This window comes from Mustela putorius, unplaced genomic scaffold, assembly GCF_011764305.1.
Source record: "Mustela putorius furo isolate JIRA1106 unplaced genomic scaffold, ASM1176430v1.1 tig00000174_pilon_pilon_pilon, whole genome shotgun sequence".
In the NCBI taxonomy this organism is placed as follows: Eukaryota; Metazoa; Chordata; class Mammalia; order Carnivora; family Mustelidae; genus Mustela; species Mustela putorius.
In genome coordinates, this window is record NW_025421304.1 from 42458587 (window position 1) to 42473813 (window position 15227).

At 53.9% G+C, this 15227-nt stretch overlaps 1 protein-coding gene across 2 annotated transcripts; it reads left to right on the top strand.

The window, feature by feature from the left end:
- Positions 1 to 205: 205 nt before the first annotated feature.
- On the top strand, positions 206 to 11486 carry MAP1LC3B (microtubule associated protein 1 light chain 3 beta). Of its 2 annotated transcripts, XM_045076403.1 has the most exons (5): positions 293 to 416; positions 5495 to 5620; positions 7399 to 7454; positions 10172 to 10278; positions 11039 to 11486. In XM_045076403.1, exons 2-5 carry the CDS (start codon positions 5554 to 5556, stop codon positions 11211 to 11213), a joined length of 405 nt encoding a protein of 134 aa, XP_044932338.1. In that variant the 5' UTR covers positions 293 to 416; positions 5495 to 5553; the 3' UTR covers positions 11214 to 11486. The 2 variants fall into 2 exon arrangements, with proteins under 2 accessions (XP_044932339.1, XP_044932338.1); XM_045076404.1 differs by lacking the exon at positions 5495 to 5620 and having other exon boundaries at positions 206 to 416.
- The last annotated feature ends 3741 nt before the right edge of the window (positions 11487 to 15227 follow it).

Consider the following 15227-nt stretch of genomic DNA (forward strand, 5'->3'; position numbering starts at 1 on the left):
GGACGCGGGGTCCGCCAGAGCAGCCGGGCCACGCGGGAATTCGGCGCGGGGACGGCGGGAGCCCCCAGCCCACCCTCCCGCGGGCGCTCCCGGACCTGGGCGCCGGTCCCCCGGCCCGCGCGCCTGCGCACCGCGGACGCCTGGCTGCGCATGCGCGCGGCCTCGCTTCCGCCACGCCCGCCATGGCGGCGGAGGCAGCCGGCCTTGGCCCCGCCCCTCGGGACGCCGCGCCGGTCACCTGACGCGGCTGCGGGCTGAAGACACACAAGGGAAGTCGCCGTCGCTCAGTCGGGTCTTCTCTCGCCGCCGCCGCCGCCGCAGCCGTCCGCAGTCCCCGCGACCCGCCGCCTCACTGCGTCCGCCCCGCGCCCGCGCCATGCCGTCGGAGAAGACCTTCAAGCAGCGCCGCACCTTCGGTGGGTGCCGCCGCGGGGGGCCGAGGGGACGGAGGCGGCAGCCGGGTCGGCCGGGGTCGGCGACGGCCGGGGCGGGGGCCGCGGCGGGCTGCGCGGGGGCCGGGGCTGGACGTGGGCTGCGCGGGCGGCGACCCGGGAGGGGCGGAGGTCGGGGACGCAAGGTGGGCGCGGCTGGCGGCGGCCGGGCCGGGGGCAGCGGCGGGCCCGAGCGGGGCGGGGGCCGGCGGCCGGCGGCGTGGTGCGGCGGGCGGGGGGCGTCGGGGCGGGCGGAGCGCTGAGGGGGCCGAGGGCCCGGGGGCTGGGCGGGACCGACCGTGGGAGCCCCTCCCTCCGGCGGCGGGGTCCGGGGGCGAGGGCGGCCGGCCATCCGCTCCGGGCCGGGGCCGGGGGCCGGCGGGGGCCGGAGCTCTCGGGCCGGGGGCGCTCCCCGCCGGCCGGGTCGCGGGCGAATCCGGGGAGCCCGCCCCGGGCCGATCTCCGGCGAGGGCGGCTGTCGGTTCCGGGATGGGTCGGGGCCGGGGGCCGGGGCTGCGCGGCGGGGTCTACGGAGCCCCCGAACACAGAGGCCGTGTCGCTGGCGAGCCCGGGGAGCTCTCGCCCTCCTCCCCGGGCGGGGTCTTGGGTGCGGGCGGCGGTCCGTCCGCTGCGGGTCGGGGCCGGGGGCCTGCGCGCGTGGACCCTGGTAGCCGTGTCCCGGCCGGCCGCGGCGCTCCGTCCAGGCGGGGGCGGTCGGGGCCAGTGCGCGGCCCGACCCGGGACGGCCCGCCGCCCCCTCCCCGGCCGGTCACCGCCGAGGCCCCTCCAGGACGCGCTGCTGAATCACCTTTTTGGCCCCTGCGGCCGTGGCCCGGCTGTTTGCTGGGCTCTGGCGTCAGCCCCGCGGCCCTGGGGCTCGCGGCTCCCGGGAGGCGCAGGCCGTCGTGGGAAGGGTGCCCGCGGGGGCGGCCGGCCGGCAGGCCTTGCTGCGCCGCGTCCTGCGGAGGGAGGGCCCCGCGTGCGGCTAAGTGGCCGTGGTCGCACGTGGCGGCTGACAGGCCAGCGCTCCTTGCTGGAGAAGAGCGGTGCGGGCGCTGCTGGCCCGAGCGGGAGCGGCGCCCGCACCCCTGCACCCTCCGGGGTAGGCCGGGCGGGGCGCGGAGGGAGGGCCGGGCTGTGCTTTTCTGGCCTGCCCCGAGCGCGCTTCGGGCGGGCGCTCCAGCGGGGCGGGAGGTCCGCCGTCGGGGGCTGCGGCTCAGACGCGCTTGAGCGTCCCAGCCTCGGGTGCAACCGAGTCACATTCGCCCAGTACTTCCGAGTGGCCGGGGTCGCAGTCGCAGGGGAGCCCTGCGGGCCCCAGCCCACTGTGCCGTCGGGGTGTGCACGCAGCCAGGGGGCCCCGTCCCCCCTCGCCCGAGGTCTGCGGCAGCTGGGCGTCCGCAGCGGGCCCTGGGCTGTAGCCCTGTGGCGGGCAGCTACCGGCCGTCCTCGGCCCCTCGGGGTGTGCCTTGTGTTGATCTGCCGCGGTGACCTCTGTGAACTCAGCATTGTTTGGGTCCGCGCAGCCCTGAGAGCCGCCTCGGAAGCCGTTTCCTCTTGGGTCTGGCTTCCTAAAGCTCACCGAGGGGCGCGGGGCTGGCCCAGTGGATGGAGCATGTGACCTGACCTGGGCTTGTGAGCTCTGGCCCCAGGTTGGGCATGGAACTAAGTTAGGGGGAAAAAAGGTAGCCGTTAACTGGGGACATCTGTGTGGGAAAGATGGCGTGTTCTCGTGTTCTCGAGACGGGGATATACTTTCCTTTAGCTTGGAGTGCTTTTAGGTTTTTCTAGAATATCTGAAGTTGATCGTAAGAGTGAGAAGAGTGAGAGGGACGTATTGTAATTCACCGGGACGCCGTGGCCCTGAGCAAACCAGGGGTGCCCCCATTTCTCCCAGGAGTTCATCTTACCTGCACCTTGGTGGGCTTGCCCCTTGGCTCACCTTGGCTCCTCCTCCCCCACTTTTTTTTTTTTTTTAAAGATTGTTTTTGTTCATTTGATGGTGAGAGAACACAAGCAGGGGAGCAGAGCAGGGAGAGGGAGCCGGTGCGCGTCTCACCTCAGACCCGGAGATCATGGCCTGAGCGAAGGCAGACGGGGCCACTGGGGTGCCCCCCCCCTTTGAAAAAGATCTCATTGTCATTTTGCAGAGGATCAAATATCATTTAATGGGTACTGCCTTTCCGTGCTCCCGTGCTGACCATGTTCACTGATGTGCAGCCCAATAAACGAGGGAAATCAATTCTGGGGAGAGAACCTCTTCAGGAGAACCTAGGAGCGGCCGCACTTAGCTTGAGCGGTTCTTTCTCTCTTCCAAGCTAATGAGTTTAGGTTTATCCAGAATCGAATATATCTCTGCTGATTCTACTGGGATTGAGAGGGTTGAAGTGGGTCTTGGGGCTCATCTAGAACAGCCCCTTTTTGTAGAACTGGGTGGGGCCCAGAGAGGGGACGATCAAGGGCCATCTAGTGGCAGGTGTCTGGACCTGCTCGTCCACTTCTGCCGGGCAGTCACCCAGCCTCGCGTAGGCGGCCGTCATTTCCCGGGCACGAGATGGCCAACACGAAGTCCGGAGGCATAGTGTGTGTCTGCAGGTGTGTGGAACAATTTCGTGAACTCCCAGAGTTGTGTTCAAGCAAATAATTCTGGACTTGGTGTGCTCACGTGGAGTAATGTGCTTCAGCTTCTGGATCGCCCCAGTTTACTTAATAACACTTCTCTGCTGTGGTTTAGGGGTAGCAGGTTTAAGCTTCTCCATGAATATCAAAAAAGTCAGCATGTCTTGGTGGAAGTTTATATGTTGGTCTAAAATAAGTAGCTCAGGGGCGCCTGGATGGCTCCGTGGGTTCAGCCGCTGCCTTAGGCTCGGGTCATGATCCCAGGGTCCTGGGATCGAGCCCCACATTGGGCTCTCTGCTCTGCAGGGAGCCTGCTTCCCTCTCTCTCTGCCTGCCTCTTGTGATCTCTCTGTCCAATAAATAAAATCTTAAAAAAAACAAAAAACGAAAATAAAACAAGTAGCTCAGACTACTCTGAGAGGTGGACAGTAGAGCAAGGGTTATGCCAGAACAGGCAGTGCCCCGCGGACCGCAGCGTGTTCCTTGCTGTAGGTCTGTGATTTACACACAGGTGGGGCAGCATCTGTTGTGCTTCCATTCACTCTGTGAAATAAAGTTTACTCGGAATGCCCTGGGGGGGTCTCGACTTTGCTTTGCAAATGATCTGTTGGTAAAAATAAGACACCTTGGACTGCTTTCCTCCCGTAGGTTTGTAAGTCTTGCAAGGGTTGTCAGAGACAGGAGAAAAGGAGTCTAGGAAGTGTATCTTACACACGTTTGGACGAGTGTTTATTTCCATTGTACAACTTTAATTTGTTCATTAACCACCTTGGGTGTGCAGGGCTGAGCCCCTGGCAAATGCAGAGACAATCAGAAGCAGGTCCTGGCTGCCAGGGACACACTGTTGGAGAAGACAAATAAATTAAGAAAACAACAACAAAACTTGAGTAAAAGAATTGCTCCTGTGAGCCTTTGATTTGTGTTGTTGGTAATGTTTTCACTAAATATACTGTCAGTCTCTGGAAGTAGGTGTCTGCTCGAAAGAGTGTGGCACAGGTGCACACCTTACTCGCTCGGTTACTCCGGGCTTACCACGGGGTTTTCACGCAGCTGGTCAGGATACTCAGGACAGTCCTGATGTCGTACCATGACTTCGGTATTACTTGATTTTATCTCAAGGAAGTAACTCGTTTCATACCTTGGGTTTTTCCACCTTTAATGAAAATAATGATTTTGTCTTTTTTGGGCCATATTTTGGGGATAAATCAGAATAAGCTTTTGATAACAGTACAGAAATTATAGATTCTGATTTGAAGCCTCACATCTAAACCCTGTTTTGCTTATTTCCTTTTCCACTTGCCAAAGCAAACCTGTGTCCTTGTATTAAAAAGAAACTCCCCCTTCTGTCTGAATGTTTCCACTTACCTTTTAGATTTATTAGGATAAGCTTTTTTTTTTTTTTTAAATTTGAGAGAGAGGGAGGGAGAGGGTGGGAATCTTAAGCAGATTCTGCGCCGAGTGCACACACTAACGGGGGCTCAGTCTCCTGATGCTGAAATTGTGACCAGGATGGAAATCAAGAGTCGGATGCCTAACCGACTGAGCCACCCAGGCGCCCCAGTTAGGAGAAGCTTTTATTTCTTTATTTTTAAAGATTTTATTTACACAAGTAGGCAGAGAGGCAGGCGGGGGGGGGGTGGTGGAGCGGGCTACTCACTGAGCAGAGAGCCTGATGTGGGGCTCCGTCCCAGGACCCCGAGATTATGACCTGAGCTGAAGGCAGAAGCTTAACCCACTGAGCCCCGCAGGTGCCCCTAGGAGAAGCTTTTAAGTGTGAAGCAGAGTCCAGGGTATATTAAGGAATTATCATTCATGTGCTAGAGTGAATTAACTGTGATTTCGTCTAATCTCTGAAATAAACGTCCTTGACAGAATGGAGAGTTTTGCTGTGAAGAGGGTTGATAGCGAAGTCTAGGTGGCATAGCACCTTTTCTTGGGGGGTAGGACAGACCTAGGGACTAGTCTCAAAGCTGAGAGGAGCCCTGCAGGGGAATCAGTGATACCCTCACAAATACTGAAGGATTTGAAGGATTACGCCACGGAAAAAATCCTCCTTCTCCTGGCTTTCTCTACTCTCCGGATTCTCCTAATCAGCTGCTTCACTTTGGACCCTGGAGTGGGGGTTTTTCAGAGTCATGCAATCAAGCTGGCTGTTCCACAATTGAAAAAAAAAAAAATTTTTTTTAATTTTATTTTTTGAGTAATCCCTGCACACCCAGTGTGAGGCTGGAACTCGCAGCCCCGAGATCGAATGGATGACTCCTACAGTAACTCCCTTCTGATTCTGTCTGCCTGGTGATAGCCTCAGGTGCCGCCCTCCCCATCCCCCACGGCAAACACTGAGTGCGGTGCTTCTGACCAGCAGGCTGTCAATCAGAGGTTGCGTGACCCCCTCGTGTTAATGAGTGCTGCCCTGGCTCACAGGACAATTGTTTATTTGCTAGGTTACTCGCTTGTTACGAAGAATACTAAAGCACAGTAAAGCACACCGACGGACGGCCTGATGAAAGGTGCGGAGGGTAGGCTCGAGAGAGTCCTGCGCTCTGGAGCTTCTGTTCCTGGGCACTTTGGTATGTGCCGCTGTCCCAGCACCTCGAAGCCCCGAGTTCCATCCTTCTGATGGCGATTTCATCCCGTGGGCTGGACTGGTTAAAGCACTGGCCGTCGGGTATTCCTTCCTCCTCTGTGCCCCTTTCCCCTCCCTGGGGTTTGGGGGGGGTCTAAACATGTCAAACCCCAAGTCACTGTTCCTTCTCCATGGCAACCAGTCCCCCATCCTTAGGAGCTTTCCAGGAGTTACTGGATTTAACATAAACTCCGATATGGTTGGTTAGGGTTTGCCATGAACAAAAAGAGACGGCCCTTATCAGTACCACTCTTGGTATTTAGAAAATTCCAAGGGTTTTGGAAGCTCTGCCAGGACCAAGTACGTATTTTTTTGTTAGTGATCTCTCTGTTATGCATTGTGAACCACTAGGCTAAGCTTTCTGTTAACAGTAACTAAATTTATCTCTATTCTCACGTACCGAATAGGCCTGAGTTTGCGGTCTTCTTCTACAGCAGATTTGTTGGTGATTTTATCTTAGAGGCCAGTTTGGAAATGCTGGGTGGGCAGATGGAAATAGAAGCTGTATGCTTGTATTTGAACATGGGAGTTATGTCAGTCACTTTTATGAAGCGTGATACTAAGTGGTATTTTTTTTAGATCCAAAAAAATAGGCAATGGTAGCATATATTCATATAGATCATTATCTTTTTTTCTGAAGCCACCAGGACTTCTCAGGAAGTCCATGACATTGATCGTTCATATAAGTGATTATTCTAAGGGGAGGAGTACAGAGATAATCTCTCAAAAAAAGTATTCAGCAGCAGACTTTGTGCTTAAGACTTTTTGGATGGGGGGCACCTGGGTGGCTCAGTGCGCTAAGCCTCTGCCTTCGGCTCAGGTCATGATCTCAGGGTCCTGGGATTGGGCCCCTGCATTGGACTCTCTGCTTCCTTTCTCTCTCTGCCTGCCTCTCTGCCCACTTGTGATCTCTGTCAAATAAATAAATAAAATCTTAAAAACAACAACAACTTCTTGGAGGCGGCAGGCATTGAGCAAAACTCTTTTTTGTTGTTGTTGTTGTTAAAGATTTTATTTATCAGAGAGAGATCACAAGCAGGGGGAGCAGGAGGTCCCCGCTAAGCAAGGAGCCTGCTGTGGGACTCAGTCCCAGGGTCCTGGGATCGTGACTGGAGTGGAAGGCAGGCACTTAAATGACTGAGCCACCCAGGCGACCCTGAGCAAAACGATTTAAAAGTCAAACAGAGCATTGTTCCCCACCCCCCATCTCTTCTGGGCAGTTTCTTTTCCAGTAAGCACTGTATCATTAAAAAGCAGGAAATCGTAAGAGAAAACCACGTTGAAGAGCGTATGTTTTATCAGAGATTCCTATACCAACTTAAACTTTGGAAAATTCACAAAATTGACAGGTTGTTGGAACCATGAGAGGAAAGATTGGTAACGCCATGCTGTTAATTTGCTGTTTACATTTGGCTGCAAGCTTGGGGTCCCAAACCCCTGAAACCAGGAGCTCTGTACTCTTGGTCTTGTGTCTTACCACCCACGAGAGCGGTGTCATCGCATGTTGGTTTACACGGAAATGGCATTTGACCTTAAATATCAGCTTGTGCCAGGAACGAAGTGCCAGTGTGTGGTTCCTCTCAGTTCGAGGGGACATGTCGTTACTGCTCTGCCATAGCTAGGGGGAGCTGAATTTAGATACAGAAACCACCAGCAAAAATGCAGGAAAGAAGCTACACTTTGGCCCTTAATAATGCCTGTGTCTCTTCCCTTTCGTTGCAGAACAAAGAGTAGAAGACGTCCGGCTTATCCGAGAGCAGCATCCTACCAAAATCCCAGTAGGTAGTCTCCAGCACCTGCGTTTCAGTCGTTGGTAATGTTCGCAGTGGACAGCACTGCTCAAGTCCTCCAGGACAGGGCCGCGGCGTGTGACCGTGGGACAGGTCTCCACAGAGCTCCTCAGATAAGGAACGCCCCGTGTCCGGTTCATGACCTAGCGTGGAGATGTCTGAACAGGCAGTTCTTTGACCTGCTCACATTCTGTGTCCTCCCGAGTCCGAGTCGGCTGCCTGAATGCTACACACAAGTCAGACGCATCCATCTGGGGGAACGGGGTGGAGGGGCTGGCACTGCTGGTGTTTCTTCGGTGGGAGGAAGCGGTCCGCTCTGCTAAAGGGAGGGGGACTGTGGTGGGCAAAGCAGCGTTCAGGACTGAAGTGGGACTGAACATTCCAGGCTCTGGGTGCCCCGCAGAGGCCTGCTATGCTTGGCTGCTTTGCAGAGACGGAGGAGAAACAGTGCTCTTCCTTGTCCTGTGTGTGTGGCTCAGGTGCTTCCTGCTGTGCCCAGGCAGCAGCGCCTCTATCCCCAGTCTCTGCGGACAGACTCCAAAACGGTATCTGCTGAGGCGCCGGGTCTGGGAGCAGTGGGTAAGAGGAGCTTCCGGTTTCAGGTGGAGGCTGAGTTCAGGCCTTAGTTAGGTTCAGGGTTGCTGAGGGATGCTGAGCTCATTACTGACATTCTGAAACGGGCTGCCACGTCCTAATCTGTAAGGTGGGAAGAGATTCCCACCCCACACAGTGTTGGAAAGATCAGCCTAGTTCTGCGTCCACGGTTGTTACCTTCTCGAAATGCCGCAGCCCACTCAGAAAGACACTCCACTGTTAGAAATTCTGTAGAAGCTTTCCCGTTTGGCTTTCTGACGTGTCCTCTCACATGGAACTGAGGAAAGAGAGAAGGTCCGGGGCTTAGGGCTGTAAGGGGCTCCGAGAGGAGAAGATGGGTCTGCCCAGCATTTCCCCAGCTGTAGAACTCTGCTGTAAGACACGTCTCTGTTTTCCTTGGACAGCTTAGAAATTTCAGTCTTTCCTTATATTTGGGGTCAACATAGGGCCTGGGGGTTTTCCTCATTAAGTTTGTCTTCGCTTTTCGGTGCCGTTGGAAAAGCCCGGCAGTCTGCTAGGATTTGTTCTGCTTCTGCAGTCTCCTTTTGAAACGCGATTCTCTGCGAACATTAGTGGCCCTCTTTTCTGCTGGCGGTTCAGGGGTTTGCAGAAATCACAGGCTTGTACTTCCATGGGTGCTTCTGGCCACTGAACAGCTCTAGAGGCACTCCTTACTAGGAATAGCACAGCCAGACGGAGAAGGCAGGGCAGCTCGCTGGCTCTCCAGACCCTGGTCTCCACTCCCCGAGGATGGCTTTGTCTTCTGCGATCCTGTCCGTAGCGCTTGACAAGGCACTTTTCAGGTCTAGCCAGATGCCTTACTTGGGACTTAACATGACTTCTCTCCCAAATTAAAGTTCAGGAAAAAGAAAAAATAACCGAAAAGTCAACCAGTCATTATACCGGGGATTGTTTTCACGGAGCTCAGCGGCACTGGAGAGTCAGGGACACCGGAGAGGGGAAGGAGGTGCCCAGGGCCATGTTGTCCTTTGTCTCAGGCTGCTGCCCGGTCTTCCTTTAGTGAATACGGTCTAAGGTCAGGAGATTCTCTTCTCTTTCTGCTTCTGCTCTTCCTGGGCCAGTAATGTAAGATTTCTGTATTGCCTCTGAGCTCTGATGCTGGTCACACCCAGGCAAAAGTAGTCCGTGTAGTGAATCCCCCTGCGGCTCCCATGTTCTGAACACACCCCATGGATAACAGCCCTTGGTCTTACTAAGGAAGGGAACGCGGTTTGATCTGGCCGTACAGAACCTTCTGCGGGCCCCATAGGGTGGAACAAGGTGCAGACGAGTACCTTCCCCTTTCCTAGAGAGACAGGATGCGAAGACTTCCCTCCTCTCAACTTGTCATTGTTGCGGTGAGCTGGAGAGTCGCTTCACCTGGAGAAGTGTCTCCGGTACTCCGTAACATGAGGAGGCACGGGCAGTCAACACCCCGGGGCCAGCGTTGATCGTGGCTAAGAAGTAGAAGTTGTTTGTCCTCTGTGGAGAGGAAGTCTGGCAAGGAGCTCACGGGTTTGTTTCCGTTCCTGATGCAGAAGTATTTTTGTTCCCTGCATCGTGCAAGACTGACTCTCAAAACTCATCAAGGAAATACTAGGAGTATTTTGTCAAAATGAAAGGATCTTCAAGCCTTTCTGCACAGAGTTTGTCTCCAGAACCAGCTGATCGTTGTCTCTACTTACCAGATATTTACTCAGGACTTTTTCCACATCAGGCGGAGAAACCCGTCTCCTGTGAAAGCAGCGGGTGGACTGCGGAATCGCGGTTGCTCGTGCTTCGGAGACCGTGGCTCCGCAGCTGACATAGATCCAAGCTGGCTCCGGCATCTGCTTGTATTTCTCGGAGCAGTCAGTGTTTTCATGGCTCCAGATAACCGAGAACGCGGAGCGGCTCCTTTCAGCCCCTGCTCCCTTCCCTGGAGGCTCCCCCGTGAGGGTTGGGGGTGAACGATCGCTCTTCGCAGGAGATCTGTGGGGAACTGGCACGTGCTGTTTCGGTCTCAGACCCCACTTGGTGTGTGCCGGCTCCGACACAGAAGTGTCTCCTCTCTTCGTTGTTCACGGTTGCTAACGGTTATGTTAAAATCTCTCCTCCGGCTGCTTGTCCAGGTGATCATCGAGCGGTACAAGGGGGAGAAGCAGCTTCCTGTCCTGGACAAGACCAAGTTCCTTGTTCCCGACCATGTCAACATGAGTGAGCTCATCAAGATCATTAGGTACTTAAACACTGTTTTCCTGTTTCTTTGGGTGACTTACAGATAGAGCTCCAGTTCCCACGAACATCTCTGCAAGCTTAATAAAACCTAAAGACGTTTCCTTCCTGTCTGAGTTCTTCTCTCATCTGCTGGATCTCCTGTCCCTCTGATTTTTTTCATCATCACATCTAGTGTAGATGCTTTTTTTTTTCCCCAAGATTTTTATTTATTTGACAGAGAGCACAAGTAGGCAGAGCCGTAGCAAAGAGAGAGAAGCAGGCTCCCGGCTGAGCAGAGAGCCCGATGCCGGGCTCCATCCCAGGACCCTGGGATCATGACCTGAGCCAGAGGCAGAGGCGTAACTGCCTGAGCCTCCCAGACGCCCCCTAGATAAGTTTTGTATGGCAAAACTAGTAAAAGACAATGCAGACTTGGTAGAATCGTAATAAAGAGTTTGTAAATTATAGTTTGAGCTCTTTCTCTCGTTGGACAGTCGGGGCTGTTCCGGGAGCATACTGATCTAAAGCTGGCCCGCGGGTCACAGTAAGGACAATGTAAGCATTCCCACTACTACCGGTCACAACGTGATGCTAGAAATGTCCTGCGCTTTATGAGAAGTTGTAGCTCCGACAGTCAGTCTGTAGGCGTAGGCATTATTTTGCCAGAAGCAGCATTTCCAGAAGCTTTGTACTTTTGTATCAAAGGGGGTATGTGATGTTTTTACATTTACCTTTTGCAACTTGACATCCTGGTGTCTGTTCACGTTGTCTTCTTACAACAGGAGGCGCTTACAGCTCAACGCTAATCAGGCCTTCTTCCTGTTAGTGAACGGACACAGCATGGTGAGTGTGTCCACACCGATTTCTGAAGTGTACGAAAGTGAGAAGGACGAAGACGGGTTCCTGTATATGGTATACGCCTCTCAGGAGACATTTGGAGTGAAATCGTCTGTGTAAGACTAGAAAAATGCATCTGTTCTTGAAATTTTTTAAACCCTTACCAAGGAAAAAAAGGGGGGGGATATTAGCAACTGAGGGTTGATCAGATCATCCAGACAGTAGTGTTCCTGCCTAGGAGTTTTAGGAAGTTGTTTTGTACCACAAGCAGAAAAACTGAGCTCGGTGAGCACATCCAGCTTTGGAAAACTCTATTATTTAACCTAGGCTGTTTTGTTTTCAAATTTAGAAGTTTAAAAATAAAACACTTTGCATTCTAAGTTGCCAATAAAACAGACCTTCACATTATTTTAATGCTCTTCCCCTATTAGGAGCCTGTACTTAAGCCTTCAGAGGCGCATTGTTGACTAGGCTCACGGACCCAGCGGACGTGCTGTGAGGGTTTCTGTTGAACGGGGAAGTACCTGTGAGAGGATCTGTGGGCGCGTGGTCCTGCCTCCCCCACCCCCACCCCCACCCAGTGGGCCATGGTCGTGGGCAAAAAGCAGGGAAAGCGGGGCAGGAGATCGCGGACCGCCGGCCCGGGCTCCCGCTCCTAGCGCGCGCCCGAGCTCTTGTTCTCGCCGCGCCGGCAAACTCCTTTTCTTTTCCAGACGGGAACGGAGAAAAGCGCCACTGCTTAGTACGAACCTTGAATCCTTTAAAATTTTGGTCTAGTTTCTCAGAGCGCCCAGCGAAGGAAGGTGCGGCGTTTCTCCCGGTTTGTGGGGTCTCTCTGAAGTCCGACCGCCGCCTCGTCCGTAAGGGGACCAGCGGTTCTGTCCGTTTCGTTCTTAGGACAGTGGCGGCCACCAGTGCCGGCCACCGCGGGCCGGACGGAAGCGCTCGCGGCCAGACGCGCGCCCTCTACCTTTTGGCCTAAAGCTGTAGATGACCCGTGTTCTGTGTTAAGTGTGTGTGTGACTCTTATTAATTACCGCGTGTTAAGTGTGTGACTCTTACTAAGTTTCCGCGGGTTAAGAGTATTTCCGTTGTCCTCGCGGGTCGTCCCGCCGCCGGGCGCATGTCAGACGAAACCAGCAGCAAAAGCAGACCGAGCGTTCTTCTCAGACAGTGAGTGTCGGGCGGCAGACCTCGTCCGAGTTCAGCTGGAATAACCGGCGCTCCCTGCGGCCTGCGCGGGGCCCGAGTCCCGTCTCCGGGAGGAGCACAGGGCGCCCGCGGACCGCTTCCGACTGGGCCGCAGCGGGTCGCGCCTCAGCTTGTGTACCTCGGCGTGCGCGGCGCACCTGCTCCCGTCCGTGGACGTCACTTCCTCACGGAGCGGGGGAAGCCGCAGTCCTGCCCGCGCGCACTCGACCCCCGACCTTCCCGCTGCATGCGTCTGTCCGCGTGGCTCCCCTGGAACACGTGTGCTTCCACAGTATGTGCACTCCGCACCGGCCTGTCTGGTTAGATTGTACACATCATTCTAGCTTACGTTCTTGGAACTGCTGTGTGACCAGTAAGATTCCTAGAAGAAATCCTGCTTTTTAAAAACACAAGTACCTTGCAGGGAGGGGTGCCTTCTACCCCACTTCAGTGGCTGGTCACGAGGCTCTCTGAACCAAGTACATTTTTAACGAACTAAGGTGAATAAAGGCACAGCTAAAAACTGTCTTCAAGCTCAGTTTAATGGGTCCGTGTCGGATGCGTGCCACGCCGTGTACCATCTGTGCAACCCCGTGTACCCTCTGTGCTACCCCACGCCAGGTGGTGCGGGCGGGCGGGGGCCGGGAGGGGCAGGGGCACTCACCTCTGAAGGTCTCTGCTTTGTCCCAGGCACCTTCCTCACCTTGGTCAAGGTTCTGCCAGCTGGTCCGGTCTTGGCATAAGTAAATTCTCCTGAGAACTAAAAGACGTGGCACAAAGTGAGCGGACGGCTGTGGGACCTGGGTGTTTCGTGGGAATAAGCGACTTGAAAACCGCCACGCTGTGGCGGAAAGATAGAGACGTCGGCTGAGTGGCCAGCATCACTCGCTGGGAAAACTCCACGCGTTCCCAGTTTAAGCAGGCACTTCAGCTGTCCGTGGGAGCACGTGGGGGCAAGACGAGGTGTTCTGCTTCCCCGAGTCTGCAGCTCTGGTGTGCGTGGCCCCCATCCTCAGAGGCCTGGCCTGACCAAACAGCACGTCACGGGGGCTGCAAGAACATTTCCCTCTGGGTAGCCCCAGGCCCGACCAGAGGCGCTGGGGACCTCGGCGGGGGGGGGGGTGGGGGGGTGGGGGAGGTACCAGGTTTCTCCCTCTGGTGTCTGGCAGGGCTCATGAGAACACCGTGGTCCTGCGCCAGCTTTCGCTCACTGGACCACCACCATCCCAAATCGCGAGGGGACAGAGCTTTAAGTGCCCGGGCATGTTCATACCACGTGGATCGTGTGTCTGGAAACATGCCAGAGAAACTTCACATCAGTTTGTGCCAAATCTTGACTTCCTACGGAACCTCGAGCTGGAACATCCCAAATCAAGAGTTAATGTTTCTGGTCATAGCAAGGATATCTTCTAAAACCAGGGAAACTTGACAGAGAATGGATTTAAAACCATCCATCTCTCTTGCCAAGTGGAGAAGGCAGAAAGGGCTTGCAGATCCCGATCTGGCGATTTATTTGAAAGGACATGTGCTTCATACTCTAGGAGATAAAGACCTAATAAAATGAAACCACTTTTTTAAATTTTTATTTTCAGTACATTAAATTTACTCATAAAAACATTCTAAAAATGTACAATTTTTCCTTTTTAACAAAGTATAATAAAACATAAAAACTTCAAAAACAATACTTAACATTTACAATTCAAAATCAAATTAGCAGAATATTAAATATTTACAAAACTATATCTTTTAAAAATATTTATAAAGTTACATGCAATTTTGTAGAATTGACATAAAAGAATGGCTCAAAAATGGGAGAATTTTCCTTCATTCCTAAAAAGAAAATCTGTCCAAGATTAGCTGTGAAGATTCTCGAGTACACGAGGTCTCTGGTTTCAGTACCAAAGCCTTCATCTTTGTGCATGTAAGAACTTAATGCATGTGAGAGGCTTTTAAAATCCCCGGGACCGACTGATGAGCCACACTGAGCTCCCCTCCCCCAAGAACAGTGTAGTCAAGTTGACCTTTGGCCTCAACCAGCAAGTATGTGGTTTTGTGAGTGTTGACTAAATTCGTTCAAGAACCTCAGGATTTTGCAAACTGAGCCTCTTCAGAACCCATGGCTTTAAACGTCCCCTGACTCATTCTTTGGGAGTCATCTGCACTTTGAAAAGGACATCCACCTGCTCGGGTTCCACAGGCCCATCCATGCTCTGGGAGGGACACGGTTTCCCTTACCATCCGTAAGACTCAATACATACGCCATCGCTAACCAGTACGTAAAACTAGCAAGGCATCAAAGAACCCACCACAGAAGCAGGAAGAGTACAAAATGACAGAGTGAGGAGGACGCAGCCCGATTCCACTGGGCCAGCACTCCCCAGCAACACTGGAGCGAGCCCAGAGCAAGCCTCGGTCCGATCCAGATGGGTCAGATCGGCCGGTGCCCCTGCGGGGACGCGCCGCAGCAGCTGTGGGACGCTGGGCGGGGTTGCTACCGGGCCTCCGTGCCCCCGCACGGTGTAGTGCAAACTAGCTACAGTGACTTCTAAATAGTGAATTAAAACACTGAACCTACTAGCTACTATATTCACAAGCCGACTCCTGTCATCGGGAGATCACAGATGACGCTGGTTGGTGGTGGTGGTTTTTCATACCCAATCACACATACCGGCTTCAAAGAAAGGAATTTTGTCGTCGTCGTCGTAAGTGCTAGCTCCCATCTCCTCGGTGCTCTTCAGCAATGACAAGTGTTAACACTGAAACGCGTTTCCAATTTTCAATATTACCACGAAATAAAAATTAGAAAAGAAGGTAGAAAACTGAGTGTGTGCTTAAAAAAAAAAAAAGATTCAATAGTTCTTTTATCCCAACATCGTATTCCACTTCCATCTGTACATTCCACTTCCCCCATTCTTGGAGACGAGAAAACGGGGATAGAAACTT

Coding starts and splice junctions, on each gene's coding strand:
- MAP1LC3B (XM_045076403.1), top strand. CDS start 5,554: ATGAAAGGTGCGGAGGGTAGGCTCGAGAGAGTCCTGCGCTCTGGAGCT. Junction 7,455..10,171: donor AGCATCCTACCAAAATCCCA/GTAGGTAGTCTC, acceptor CTGCTTGTCCAG/GTGATCATCGAGCGGTACAA. Junction 10,279..11,038: donor GAGCTCATCAAGATCATTAG/GTACTTAAACAC, acceptor TTCTTACAACAG/GAGGCGCTTACAGCTCAACG.